This window comes from Chrysochloris asiatica, unplaced genomic scaffold (assembly GCF_000296735.1).
Source record: "Chrysochloris asiatica unplaced genomic scaffold, ChrAsi1.0 scaffold00121, whole genome shotgun sequence".
In the NCBI taxonomy this organism is placed as follows: domain Eukaryota; kingdom Metazoa; phylum Chordata; class Mammalia; order Afrosoricida; family Chrysochloridae; genus Chrysochloris; species Chrysochloris asiatica.
Window position 1 is genome coordinate 5,992,164 of NW_006408639.1, and position 15,048 is coordinate 6,007,211.

Genomic DNA, 15,048 nt, shown 5'->3' on the forward strand with positions numbered 1-15,048 from the left:
TGATAGATAGATAGATTTTGGTTGTTAGTTACTGTCCAGTCAGTTCTTACTCATGGCCATCCCATATATGCAGAGAAGAACTACTCCATAGGGTTTTCAAGGCTGTGAACTTTAAGAAGTTGATCACCAGGTCTGTTTTCTAATGTGCCTTTAGGCATGTTTGAACCCAGTCTTTGTGGTAGTACTCAGGTGCTTAGCCATTTGCACTACAGGGACTATGTCATTGTTGTTATGTGCCGTGGAGTTGGTTCTGACTCATAGCGACTATAGATAGAGATAAATTTCAATGGGCATTAGACTGGAAAGTTAGTTTGAACCACCAGGTCGGCAGTTCAAGCTCACCATCTGCTCCTCGGAAACCCTGTACAGGGTCACTGTGGGTTGGAACTGACTTGACAACACTTAACAACAACAACATATACATGGATATATGTATGTGTGTATTTTATATGTATGTACACACCTGTAAGAGTCCTGGTATGGCATTGTGGGTTAATGCTCCAGACTGTAGAGCCACTTGAACTGCAAGGTCGGTAGTTCAAGCTCATCAGCTGCTCCTCAGAAACCCTATACAGGGTAGGAGTCTTGACGGCACTTAATAACAACAACACACCTGTAAGAGAACTCTGGTAGTGTAGTGGTTGTGAATTGGGCTGCTAAACTCAAGGTCAGCAGTTCAGAACCAATCCCACAGCACACAACCACCACCACCACCACCAAGTACATACCTGTAGGGAACATGGTAGTTTCGTATGATGAGCACTAGACTTGTTGTTAAGTATCATCGATTCACTATCAACTCATAGTGACCCTATACAGGACTTGCAAGGAGCAGCTAGAAGGAACTGCCAGTCAACTGCAAACCATACGATCCATGGTTCAAACCCACCAGTCGCTCTATGGAAGAAAGATGAGGCTTCCTGTTCCTGCAAAGATGTAAAGCCTGGGAAAACCGATACAGAGACACTATGAGTCAGAGTCAACTCGAAGGCACTTAACAACAACAATAACAAATTTGTATACAGAATCCCTGGGTGGTGCAAATAGTGTGCTCAGATACTAACTAAAAAGTGAGAGGTTCAAGTTCACCCAGAGGCAGCTCAGAAGAAAAGATCTGGTCAGCTATTTATGAAAATTCAGCCACTGAAAACCCTGCTCTGACACACAGAGGATCACCAAGAGTCAGAATTCACACAACAGTTACAAGTATTTAAATGGTGCTGGTGGTTATATGCCATGGAGTAGGTTCCAACTCCTGTATAGGGTTTCTAAGACTGTAAATCTTTACAGGAGCAGAAAGCCTCATCTTTCTCCTGCAGAGCAGCTGGTAGATTTGAACTGGTGACCCTGTGGTTAGCTGCCTAATGCATAACGCACTATGCTACCAGAGTTTATATATATATATTGTTGTTAAGTGCCATCGAGTCCGACCCATAGCGACCCTGAACAGGGTTTCCGAGGCTGTAAATCTTTATGAGAGCAGAACGCCTCATCTTTCTCCCACAGAACAGCTGGTAGTTTCGATCTGCTGACCTTTCCATTCGCAGCCCATATCATAACCACTACGCTACCAGAGCGTTCTCTCTCTCTCTCTCTCTATATATATATATATAAAATCAGGAGAAAGATGAGACTTTCTACTCAGTGATTTACAGCCTTGGAAATCCTATATACACAGGGTCACTGAGTCATTGTTAAGTGCAGTTTAGTTGTTTCCAATTCACAGTGATTCTGTATAGAGTTTGTGAGAAGTGGCTAGTGAGTTTGAACCACTGATCTTGCAGTTAGCAGTCCAGTGTTCATCCTATAATGTCATACCATATATATAGGACTCCTGGTGTGGTACTGTAGGATTAGAATTGAACTGCGAACCAAAAGATCGGCAGTTCAAACCCACCAAATCAAGGGCACTTAACAACAACATATATATATATACATATATGTATATATATGTATATAAGCAGAAGCATAGCGGCTCCAGAAGATAAGCAACAGACTGTGAACCACACGGTCTGGAGTTCGAGCCCGCCAACTACTCTGCAGGAGAGAGTTAAGGGTTTCTGCTCCCAAAAGGATTTTTAAGAAGCCTCAGAAACCCTATACCAACTCAACGACATTTAAAAACAACTGTATATATCACTATCCATCCATCAGTTTGTCACACTGTGGCAGCTTGTGTACTGATGTGATGCTGGAAGTTATGCCACTGGTATTTTAAATAACAGCAGGATCACCCATGGTGGACAAGTTTCAGTGGATTTTCCAGACTACGACAGACCAGAAAGAGACATGCACAAATTCTGACTGTTTAGCTCCTGAAACCCTTATAAATAGCAGTGGAACATTGTCAGATCTGGTGTTGGAAGATTAGGCCCTCAAAATATGACTGTGAAAGCTATGCCTCCTCAAAGTAGAGTGGACCATGATATCACAAATGGAGTAAAGTTTTGGGAACCTTCATTTGTTGATGGGGCACAAGTCAAAACGCGGAGAAATAGCTGCATACATCAATTAATAATCAGAACATGGAATGTATACTAAGTATGAATCTTGGAAAGTTGGAAGTTGTCAAAAATGAAATGAAATCCATAAAGATTGAAATCCTAGGCATTAGTGAACTGAAATGGACTGGTATTCACCATTTTGAATCTGATAATCATAGGGCTTACTATGCTGGGAATGACCAATTCAAGAGGCATGGTGCTGCATTCATCATTACAAAGAACATTTCAAGATCTAAGTTGAAGTACATTGCTGTCTGTGATAAGATAATAAATATCTATATGCTTAAGAGGAAGTCCAGTTAATACCATTATTACTCAAATTTACACGTCAACCACTAAAGCCAGAAAGACAAACAAATCTGTTTTAGAAGTACAGCCAGAATGCTCCTTGGAAGAATGGTGGTGTGACTTTGTCTCACATAGTTCAGATGGGTCCAGTCTCTGGAGAAGCATATTATGCTGAGCAAAGTGGAGGGTCAGAGAAAACGGGAAGACCTCCAACAAAATGATAGTAGCAATGGGTTCAAGTGTAACAATTGTGAGGACAGAGCAGGACTGGCAGTGTTTCGTTGTTGTGCATAGGATTGGTATAAGTAGGAACTGCCTCCCAACAGAAAAATCAACTTCTTCACTCTGAAAACAATCAAACATACAATCAAGATGTATTGATAATTACTGATGATTTGAACGAGAAGGTTGGAAACCAAGAGGAAGGATCAGTAGTTAGTAGTTGGAAAATATGGCCTTGGTGATGGATATGATGCAGGAGATGGCATGATAGGATTTTGCAAGGCCAATGGCTTATTTAATGCAAATACCTTTTTTAAACAACATAAAAGATGACTACAAACATGGACCTCACCAGTTGGAAAATGCAGGAATAAGCTAGACTACATTTGTGGGAAGAGACAGTGGAAAACTCAATATCATTAGCCAGAACAAGGCCAGGAGCAACTGTGGAACAGACCATCAATTGCCCATATGCAGGTTCCAGCAGAAGCTGAAGAAAATGAAAACAAGTCCATGAGAGCCAAACAACAACCTTGAACACATCTCATCTGAATTTAGAGACCATCTCAAGATCAGATTTGATGTGCTAGGCACTAATGACCGAAGACCGGAAGAGCTGTGGGATGATATCAAGAGTATTATACAGGAAGAAAGCAAAAGGTCATTAATAAGACAGAAAAGAAAGGAAAGATCAAAAGGATGTCAGAATAGACTATAAATTTGCTCACCACTGTAGAGATGGTAAAATGTATGGCAGAAATGAGGAAGTAAAAGGGCTTAACACAGACTTTCAAAGGGTAACTTCAGAAGACACAGATATCTATTTTAATGAAAAAGACAATGAACTGGAGTTGAAAACCAAAAGGGAAGAACACAGTTAGGATTTCAAGCTGAAAGAACTCAAGAAAAAATTGAAGCCTTGATTTACAATATTGTAGAATTCTATGGGCAAATGTTGAATGATGCAGAAAGCTTTAAAAGATGATAAAAGGAATATAGAGAGGCACTGTACCAAAAAAGCAATGGTTGACGTTTAAGTCTTTCAAGAGGTAGCTTATGATCAAGGACTGACAGCAGTGAAGAAAAGTTCATGAAAAACGTGTACATAGAAAAAGAGGCAGTTGTTTGAACTAAAAAAGGGACAATGAATGTTTTAAAACTCAGGAAAGGTGTGCACCTGGGTTGTGTCCTATCACTATATTTATTCAATCTGTATACTTAGCAAATAATCCAAAAAGTTTTATTATATGAAGAGGAACATGACTTCAGAATTGGAGGAAGACTCATTAACAACCTGTGATATGATACAACCTTCTTGCTGGAAGTGAAGAGGACTTAACATATTTACTGATGAAGATCAAAGACTAGAAACTTCATTAAGGAATGCACCTCAGTGTAACTGGATCAAAATACGTGACATCATGAGAAATGGAGATATGATTGAAGTTGTCAGAGACTTCATTTTTATTGGCTCCACAATCAACTCTCAAGAAATCAAACAACATATTGCATTAGATAAATCTGTTGCACAAGACTTCTTTAAAGTATTCAAGAGTAAAAATAGCAGTTTGAGGATTAAGGTAAGCCTGACCCAAACCATGGTATTTTCAGTTGCTTCATATGCACGTGAAAGTTCGCCAGTGAATAAGGAAGACCATAAAGGAATTGATGCGTGTAAAGTTACAGTGTTGGAGGAGAATAGTGAATCTGTCTGAAGAACAAACAAATCTGTATTGGACAAAGTACCACCAGAATGCTCCTTAGAAACCACGATGGTGAGGCTTCATTTCTCATACTTCAGATATGTTCTCAGGAGGGATCAGTCACTGGAGAAGTTCATAATATTTGGTAAAATTAGTAAAAATGTTAGTAAAAAAAAAAGCAAGACAACCAAGAAGATGGATTGGCCCAGTGGCAGTAGCAATGGGCTCCAGTGTAACAATTATGAGAATGACGTAAACCTGGGCAGTGTGACAATCTGTTGTGCGTAGGGTCGTTATGAGTTAGGACCAACTAACCAGCACCTAATAACTAAAACAAAACATAAATACATACACACACACACAAACACAGATATGAATCATGGTGTGATACTGCAGGATAATGCGCTGGACTGCAGGGTCAGTTTGCACCACATGGGCAAACTCATCAACCACTCCTCAGAAACCAATATACAGGGTCACTATGAGTTGGACCAACTTAACATTTAACAACAAGTATATATATATATATATACACACACACACACACACACACAAAATTAGGTATATAATCTGTTTATATGCACACTGTGGGAATGCAGTGTCTCTGTACAATAAGCTCTGGATCTCAAACCACAAGGTCAGCCCACCAGCCATTTCTCGGGAGAAAGATGAAGCTTTCTGCTCTGACAAAAGTGTACAACCTTGGAAGCCGTATACTACATTGCTATAAGTGGGAAACAATTCGACAGCACTTAACAACAATAATACACACATACATATATACATACATGCTACATTAAACATATTACTCGAAGGAAAGCACTAAAATTTACTGCTAATTATCTCTGCCAGGTTGGACTATAAATGTCTCATTTATTTGTTTGTTGCTTTCTATGTTTCAGAAATTTTCTGCATTTAGTAATTTTTAAATAATATTTTGTTTTCAATTTTTGTGGACGTTTACACAACAGTTTAGATTCTCATTCAATAACTAGCTATTTAGTAACATTGATTATATTTCTCACAATGGGTGAAAGTTCTCATTACCATTCTGCTTGTTCTGTTTTGCATTCAGTAATTAATTATTGCTTTGGTGAAGAAAAGAAAGTAAATATATATTTAAAAGTTAAACATTTACAAAGACGACTAATAATAAAGGGTTCCTACTGTGGTTACGAGTTGGGCTGCAAACCTCAAGGTCATCAGTTCTAAACCACCAGCAGTTCTGCGGGAGAAAGATGAGGCGTTCTGCTCCCGTAAATATTTACAACCTTGGAAACCCTGTACAGGGTCACAATGAGTCAGAACCAACTCCATGGTATTTAACAACAACAACCGTGGTGCTATGGGTTAATGTGCTGGACTGCAAAGCCGGTTTGAACTGCAAGGTTTGAGGTACAAGCTCAAGCTTATCAGCCTCTTCTTAAAAACTCTCCACAGGGTCACTATGGGTTGGAACAGACTCCATGGCCTTTAACAACAACTACATAAATACTTGTTTTTATTTTTAATCAGGTTAAGAAGAATTCTCCTTTTTACCCAAATCACACCTATATTCTTTAATGGAGAACACACTGTTTGAATAAAACATTGAAAATATCACTATAGGTCAAACTAGCCACTTAGGAGTATAAAAAGCATTGTCTATTCTTTCAATTGAACAAAGATTCAGCGAGCTGATCGCTAAAAGTAATTTGCCTAGCAGTATGAAACAAAGAAAATCTAATCTGCCTGATTAGGGAATTTGCCCCAGGGGAAAGGTAAAAGCAGGTAACTAGAGAGTCCATGTTAGGTGAAGTCCGCAAGGTGACACCGTCAGACTTGATGTGGAGAAAGGCACGCTTCATACTTCAAAGCGGGATATGAATTAAACTCTATTCACGCTGCTTGAATAGGACTGGAATAAAAACAAAACGACCCAGATTGAACTCCTCCAGTCTCCACAGAAATGTTTGGGTGTGCACATCCAGCTGCTGAAACACATTATCATCCCCACTTACCAGCACAAAGGCTATGTCTAAGCTACAGCTATTTTTAAAGGCAAGGATGAAGTGTATGCCTCATCAAATGTAAAGACAACCACAATATACTTCTGATGGGATCCTTTTTGCATTTCTAGTGAGTGTCTGTCTAAGGAACTGAAATTCTTTTCAAACAGCTATAGCAGAGTAGATGGCTTTAATTTTTTAAATACCATCTCAGGTTTTCCCAAAAAGATTAGCAAGTCTTTAGTCTAATTACATTTGTGTGTGTGTCTGTGAAAAATAAGTAAGTAAATAATTGTATCCCCTGCTAGGAAGCTGTGGTCTTAAAAGCAGTGGTTAGCTCACTAAACCATTGATTCGCAGACTCAATGATGTCCTTCTTACAATTTAAGATGTGTGCTAATGCTTATGGTTACAAGATGATAGATGCCTCAGAAATATATAAAGACTTCACAGACTACTTCCTCATTTTTCTCAAGATTTTAAGTAGAATTTCCCTAAATTGGGTATGTGGAGGGGGATGGGAGATGAGCGATGAGAGATTTCCAGTTACCAACCCTTCTAGTGTACTGCTATCAACTGGTTGTTGTTGTTGTTAAGTGCCATCCAGTCGGTTATGACTCATAGTAACCCTGTATAGGGTTTCTGAAGAGCAACTGATGCATTTGAACTGCTGACTTTGTGGTTTGCTGTCCAGTGCTGATTGTACAGCGCCACACACCAGGTAAGATATTCAACGTAAATATGTAGCAACAAAGAGCCATATTACTCACAATAATATACTTTGAATGAATCCTTCTATGACAGCAATTAGGCTGTGTCTCCCAGATTTTCAAAATGTATTAGTGTTCTCATTGTTTAATTCTTCAGCTATTTCTTAAATGATACTTTCACCATGGGTACATGACAAGATTTATATCAATATATTGGTTCTGTTTTCTAATGCTGCATGACACACTTAGCAGCTTACATCAACCATTGCTTACCTGTGTCTCACAACTTGGTGAGTCAGAAATGTGGGCAGAGCGTGGCTGCTGATTCTTTGGCTCCATGTGGCAGCAGCTCCGTTTCTGATGGTACTCAGGTGACAGATGAGCAGAGCTGGAGAGTCCACAAGAGTCTCTCTCACATTTCTGGTGCATTGTTGGGCAGGGTAGAAGGCTATGCTTCCTGGAACCATAAATGTGAGAGCTTTCTGGTCCTCTCCTGCATGTCTGTCTCCAGGTATACAGACTTCTTACAGGGAGAGCCGGGAATCCTAAAGAGAGTGCTCCAAGTGACCCAGAGTAGAATCTGTTTTTTTTCAGAGAATAATGGATGGGAGGTAAATTACATTATTTAAGGTTACAAAAAGTAATTCAACCCAAAGAAAAACACTAAATAATAATTCGAGATATGTGAATATGATTTAAGGTCATAATGGTGGTGGTTATGTGTCATGAATTCAGTTCTGACACACAGCGACCATGCATAGGGTTTCCGAAGCTGTAAATCTTTACGGGAACAGAAAGCCTCCTTTCTCCAATGGAATAGCTGGTAGTTTTGAACTGCTGACCTTGAGGTTAGCAGTTTGGCTTGTAACCACTGTACTACCAGAGCTCCTAAAGTCATAATGTTGTTAAGTGCCACTGAGTCGGTTCGGACCCATAGGGTTTCCAAGGAGCTCAATGAGGTTTAGAAAACACTGCCTGTTGTAATCTCATGTGCTCTAGAAAGATGAAAGATGGCGTTGTTAGGAGATTTTTTACAGTTTTTCTCATTGGATTCACTGCTCTTTATTCTTACTATTAGTCCAGTACCATCCATTGTCTGGAGAAGAGCTGATGGAAAGCAGGTAGCGAGGAAAGTCAGAAGACACAAGTCAAATGGAACGCTTGAAATCCCTAATTTTCAGCAGGAGGATGCCGGGTTATATGAATGTGTGGCTGAAAATTCAAGAGGAAAAAATGTAGCTAAGGGACAGTTAACCTTTTATGGTAAGTCTGTGATTCATATTTATGGTTTATGATGCTGCCAAATTTTTAGCATGAAAATAAGTTGGGAGGTTTTGAATCAGGTTTTCTGAGAGGGATTGTGCAGAACAACATTGGGTAAACAGTTGGTTTACTACGTAATTAGCATAACCGAGGTGATTCTGGGCATGGAGAGTGAATATTTGTGGCTAGGATGTTCCCTGAGCAAAGAGGAAGAAATTAGGATGATGTGTTTGGGGGTGGATATCAGTGTGAACACACTTAAAATGGGAATCTATTTTTCCGCCTTCTTTGAAACTGCAAACCTAACACAGGAAACATTTAGTTTTTTTCCTGCTCCTGATTTATTTTTTAAACCTCTGTGCTATTCTTCATTCAAATTTGCATTTGAGAGTGTTGTTAATCCTTTGTAATTGTTCCTATTCGCTAGCAATTTAATGTGGTACCATGAACATATCAAAAGTCACACTGTCCAAATTTAGTTCTTATCAAAGTGTAGTGTGACAAATCTTTCTCACCCCAAAGACTTTTTATGTACAGCTACTCCTATTTCAATCAAACCATGGTCATTGATCCAAACATAGTATAAATATTAAACCTCTAACACGTGGTTTCCAATTATGCCTATCTTGGAAACCTGTCAGGTATTGATAGGGAATCCAAAAAAAGAAATTCCAATGGATAGGCATTTGAAAGAAACTGCAACTTGTTTGAATCCTAGCAGTCTGAAGTCTAGAGAATAAATATTACTGGGTAATAATTACTCAAAAATTGTTAGAAAGAACAGACATGCAGACCGAAATGATGAGAGAGATTAATTCTGTAGGAAAAAGGTGCATTGAAAGGTTTAAGTGTCCTTATTTTGCATAATAACTGATACCACAAAACTATTTCACAAGTTCTTCCAAAGCATTTGGGTCATAAGATTTGGTCACAGAATTTTCTTCAGTAGTCACATAAGAGTGTTTAAAAACATGATTGAAACTGAGTAAAGATTCAGTGAGGCAGTTTGCAATGACCACATCTCATTATCACTTCTGAGGAGCCAGTGTGGTCTGAGAAAACAGAGAAGGTGATAGAAATTCCCTCACATGATGCTGTAGAGTTGGTTCCCACTCACAGTGCTTCTATACACAACAGAACGAAGCACTGCCCATTCCTAAGCTGTCCTCACAATTGTTACATTTAAAACTCTTGGTGTTGCCACTGTGTCATTACATCTCCTTGGGGTCTTCCTTGTTTTCACTGACCCTTCACTTAACCTAACATGATGTATGTTTGCTACTGTTTCGGCTCCTTCTGAGTTGTGCCCTATCAGCAAATGAAGGTCCCCAAAGCTTTATTACATCATCACGGTCAACTCTACTTTAAGGAGGCAGCTCTTCCCCAGTCGTATTTGAATGCCTTCCAACTTGAGGGGCTCATCTTCAGCTCTACATCCGACAGTATACTGCTATTCATGTTTTCATTTTCTGTTATTCTCTCTGACAGTGTGCCCCTGCTGGTCATAAGGTTTTCAGCGGCTAAATACAAGTAGCCCACCTCTGTTTCATCTGAGACTGTCTTAGTTGAAATCACCCCTGAAACCTCTCTACCATGATGACCCTGCTGGTTTTAGAATACCGGTGACATAATTTTCAGCATCACAGCAACACCCAAGCCACCACAGTGTGACAAACTGACAGATGAGCCGTAGATATGACCTGGGGAAGAGTTGTTAGAAGAAATCATTTCTCTGTAATAGTCTTTCTTAAAGAATAAGAAAGGATTAAACTATTCATCACCTATTTTGGACTTGTGAGGAGGGACCACACCTTGGGAAAGGAAATCATGATTGGTAAAGTACGGAGTCGTTAAAAAAGAGAAAGACCCTCAACAATTTGGACTGACACAGTGGCTCCCACAATGGGCTCAGACATAGTGATTATGAAGATGGCACAGGGCTTGGCAGTGTTTCCTTCTGTGGTACATAGGGTGGTGTGAGTTTGAATCGAGTCTATGGAACCTAACAACAACAAACTGTATGTTGCTATTGTTTTTATGTGCCATGGTGTCGGTTCTGACTCATAGTGACCCTGTACAGGGTTTCCAAGGCTGTAAATCTTTAAGGGAGCTGGAAGCCTCATCTTTCTCCTGCAGAACAGCTGGTGGCTTTGAAATGCTGACCATGAGATTAGCAGCCAGACTCGTAACCAGTACACTACCAGAGCTCCTTGGCAAACTGTATACCAACTGATATTTCATCTTGTGGCATTTTATCTTTGCTTTTCTTCCACTGACAATTTAGTGGAAAAGCAGAAGACACCACAGTTAATTGACTGGAAAAGTTTAAGACTGAGGATTTCAGATTTACTTAGTGAGATGCCAATTGAATTGGTTTTTTTTGTTGTTGTTGTTGTTTTTAAGTTTTGTTTAACTGTTTAGGGTTCATTCTTCCTTACTAGTAGAATAATCATTTCTTAGACGTCAAATAAGACCAACCTGAAAACTATTGAGGAAGTTGGCTCTTTTTCCTTAGTGGATAGACTTTTTAACTTGATGTTGGTTGTTCCTGAATGTTATTTGAATTGTTCAATTAATTGAATAAAGTTTTTAATTTCAAGATGGTCTTCAAATGACATGGTTGTTTTTCGGATGTGGGAACGGTATGAACTTTTCTGTAATCAGAGATTGTTTTTAAGTACTGTCCAATGAGTTCTGAGTCATAGTGACCCTGTATGTCCCAGGAACAGCTGGTGAGTTTGAATCATTGATCTTATGATTAGCAGCCCAGTGCCTATAACTACATCCCCACACTACTTTGTGGTTCAAACCGAGCTTGCTTGCGGTCCATTGCCACACCAGGACGCAGTAATCAGGCATGGCTATTCAAGCACTTCCCAGCAGGGCAGATGTCTACTACTCTGGAAGAACACTCCAGAGGTATGGTTAGGAAAAATCAACCTTGCCGCTGGCCCCAGCTTCCTGCAGTGGAAGGTTTTCTCAGGGATCCTGCCCTGGAGATGGAAATAGGGTTCTAACAGTATTTCTCTTTTAAATGGAGTTATCCATAGTCCTGCTTGGGGAAAAGAGAGGAATAAACTTTGCATGCTTTCTGTTGATAACTCATCTTTACCTCAGTTCTCCAGCAGCCCTGGTGTTAGGAACATGTCAGATCAATTGACCCATTAGCACTTGACTGCTACATGTACATTTGTTCTTTTGTTTTTCCTCAACTAGCATATCAGTAACACAGAGATTATTGAATTGTGTTCATTGTCTCGGGAAAGTTTACTTATACATAAGTACTAGGCTGCCTGTTTTCTCTCTCACTTTTTAGTCTCCATTGGGTTTTCCTAGTGCTATGTTCCTAATTCCCAGCTGCCTAGACCTCCAATTTAAATGAGTCATTATAATTAAAATCACTATGTAGATCACGAAAAGGTAGAGAGTAGCCTGAGTTATTTATCCATTAACATTCTGTCTTTGTTGACAAGAGAATTTCCTACAACAGCGAGATGTGTTATGCTCAGGGATTATAAACAAGGGCTTGCACTTAGGAACCTGCTTCTCATTTTTGGTTCCAAGTTGCTGCATTCCATTCACCAGCTCGACATCTCAGAAATCACAGGCGTATTGAATCCTGTTTCTGGTTAGACAGAGTGGCTAATTTTTATTTCTTACACTAAAACCATTGAACCTCCTTCCATCTCTTCCATGCTGGGCATGACTTGATTGCCCCTTCTTCCAATGTTTCAGAATGGTGGAACATCTTACTTCCGGCTGTGTTTTAGGTTGCACGTCTGCTTATTCTTAGGAGTGTGCAAAGAACTAATGCCACTTCAGATACAGAACATTTTTACCTCATCTCCTAATTTTTTTAAATTTATTTTCTCCTTTATATAAGCTATACCACTTTTAAGCATGTAATTCAATGGCATTAATTACACACATCATGTTGTGCAACCATCACCTGTATCTATTTCTAAAACACTTTCATCACTCCTCAAAGCAACTCTGATACAATTATAACTCCCCATTTCCTCCTTCCCTCAGCCCTTGGTATCCATGCGTATTTTCTATCTCTATAAATTGAACAGTTCTACATATTTCATGTAAGTGGAATTTGCTCTTTTGTGTCTGACTTATTTCACCCTGCATAATGTTCTCAAGATTCATCTGTGCCATAGCATGTATGACAACTTTATTCATCTTTATGGCTGGATCGTAATTCTACTCTATGGATATACTACATTTTATTTATCAATTCATCTGTTGATGGATATTTAGGTTGTTTTCACCTTTGGTCATTGTGAATTATACTGCAATTTTGTTGTTCAAGTAACTATATGAACCTCCAATTTGTATTTGCCATGACCTACGTTTGACCTTTGTGATCTAATTGCAATCTGTTGTTTCAGACATTTTTTTCTTTTTCAAATATATTTTATTGTGGTTTAGGTGAAATTTTACAGAGCAAATTAGTTTCCCATTCAACAGTTTATACAAATTGTTCCATGACATTGGCCACAATCCCCACAATGAGTAAGCACTTGCCCAGTTTTCACTTTGGGTTCCCATTTCCCTTCACCCAGTTTTCCTGTCATTTCCTACCTTTTCTTTTTTTGGTTTTGTTTGTGTTTTTATTGTGAATTAAGTGAGAGCTTATATGGGAGAACATGTTTTATACTCACCCTATCTTATTCCGTTTTACTGCAATGATTACAACCCCCTGCATGCATCATCATTCATAGTATTTGCTTTTATTCCCTCTGTTGTTTTTTTTAATGTACACAAAACCACTCAAATGTATAATCATTTAAGCAACCAGTCAAACAGCACATTCTGCAAGCCTTCCTCCTGGCTGCCGGCACACAGCCGTTATCTTCCCATGAATCTGGAGTCCGCAGCTGCTCCCTCTCTCCATGTCCTCATCTCTGCCTCCATCTCTGGTGTCACTGCTTCTCTGGATAAAGTCCCACATTCCACTCATGCTCTTTTCCCTTGATGGTCCTAAGGTCCTCTGTTCCTGGACTGTAAGAGTAACTGCTCCTATCTTTACAGTTTTGAAAATTGCAGTTAGTCATGATAACAGTTACTTTTTTTTTTTTTTTTTTAATGCTTTATTGTGAATTATGTGATAGTTTACATGGGAGGACTTCATCTTCACATTGATCCTGTTGTATATTGTTTCTTTGCCATGGGTACAGTCCCTTCCATGCATCATCCATCAACCAAAGGGTATACCCCGCAAGCCTGCCCCCTGGTTGTCTGCTTACAGTCCCTCTCCCTCTCCAGGTCCAAAGTCCCCAGCTGCTCCATCTCCCCACCTCATCATCTCTGCCTCCATACCTGGCATCACTGCTTCTCTGGGTAGGGTTCTGTTCTCTGCTCTTCTCCTCTGATGATACCAGGGACCTCTGCTCCTAGACTGCAAAAGTATTCACTCCCCTCCCTTTGCCCCCAAATGTCTATCTTTACATTTCCAGCCCTTAAAATCTGTCCTGATAACAATTATTCACTATTGTATCACAAGAGACCTATCTGCAGCTCCTCTCATCACCCCCAACTAGACAGGTTGGATACTACTCAGTAGAGATTCTACCTTACTCCACACCCTCTGGATCTAGATTCCTTCTTGAAAGCTTTTAAGCCAGTGACTTCTTGCCTCTGTAGCATCCCCATTCTGGGTAACCAATGTCCAAGTTGCCCCTCCCTGTCCTCTCCATGTACAGAAGAGGTGGGAATGATCCTCGCTGTGAAGATTTGTTCACTCTTCTGAGTGACTGCTTACATAGGTGTATGTCAAGTTCATCAAATTGTATCAGATTATACTTTTTTTCCCTCTTCTTTCTTCTTCTGGTTGAGCTCTGATCATCCAGCCATTGAAGCCAGGTCAAATGGGTATTATCTGCAAGTGTGGGTGTACTTATGCATGTGCCCTCTCTTCTTATAGGCTGGACACTTCACTGCCCACTCTAGTCCTCTGTAGCTATGTCGCTGACTGAAAACCAACATGAACAAACAACAAACAGAGACTGACAGGTGTGGCAACACCACCTGGAACTCAGGGAACAGATAGCAGAGTCCAGAACAGAATAAGACTATAACAACAAACTCAAAGGAGCTGGGAGGTCAACCAAAGATCAAAATTATATCAATGTCAAAGGAGGGACAAACTTAGCAACAGAGACCCAGGTGGTGAGGATGTTAGGTAAATTACAGGAGACAAATTACAGGATACAATGGATTCTCTTAAAATGGAGAGAACAGTTAGTAGACTATAAGGTAACCCCAAAGAAAGTTAATACTTCAGAACTTATCATAAAAATGAATTTCCAAGCATAACAAGCAAACATGAAAACTAAAAAGAAACAGCACAAAAAACACAAAC

At 39.6% G+C, this 15,048-nt stretch overlaps 1 protein-coding gene across 2 annotated transcripts in view; it reads left to right on the forward strand.

Moving 5' to 3' along the window:
* The window catches only part of CNTN4 (contactin 4), a 1,030,428-nt gene that overhangs the window by 682,442 nt on the left and 332,938 nt on the right, over positions 1 to 15,048 (forward strand). For both annotated transcript variants that reach the window (XM_006868663.1, XM_006868662.1), the window contains one exon: positions 8,494 to 8,678. In XM_006868663.1, the coding sequence (XP_006868725.1) occupies positions 8,494 to 8,678 (185 nt within the window). The remainder of the gene's footprint in view (positions 1 to 8,493; positions 8,679 to 15,048) is intronic.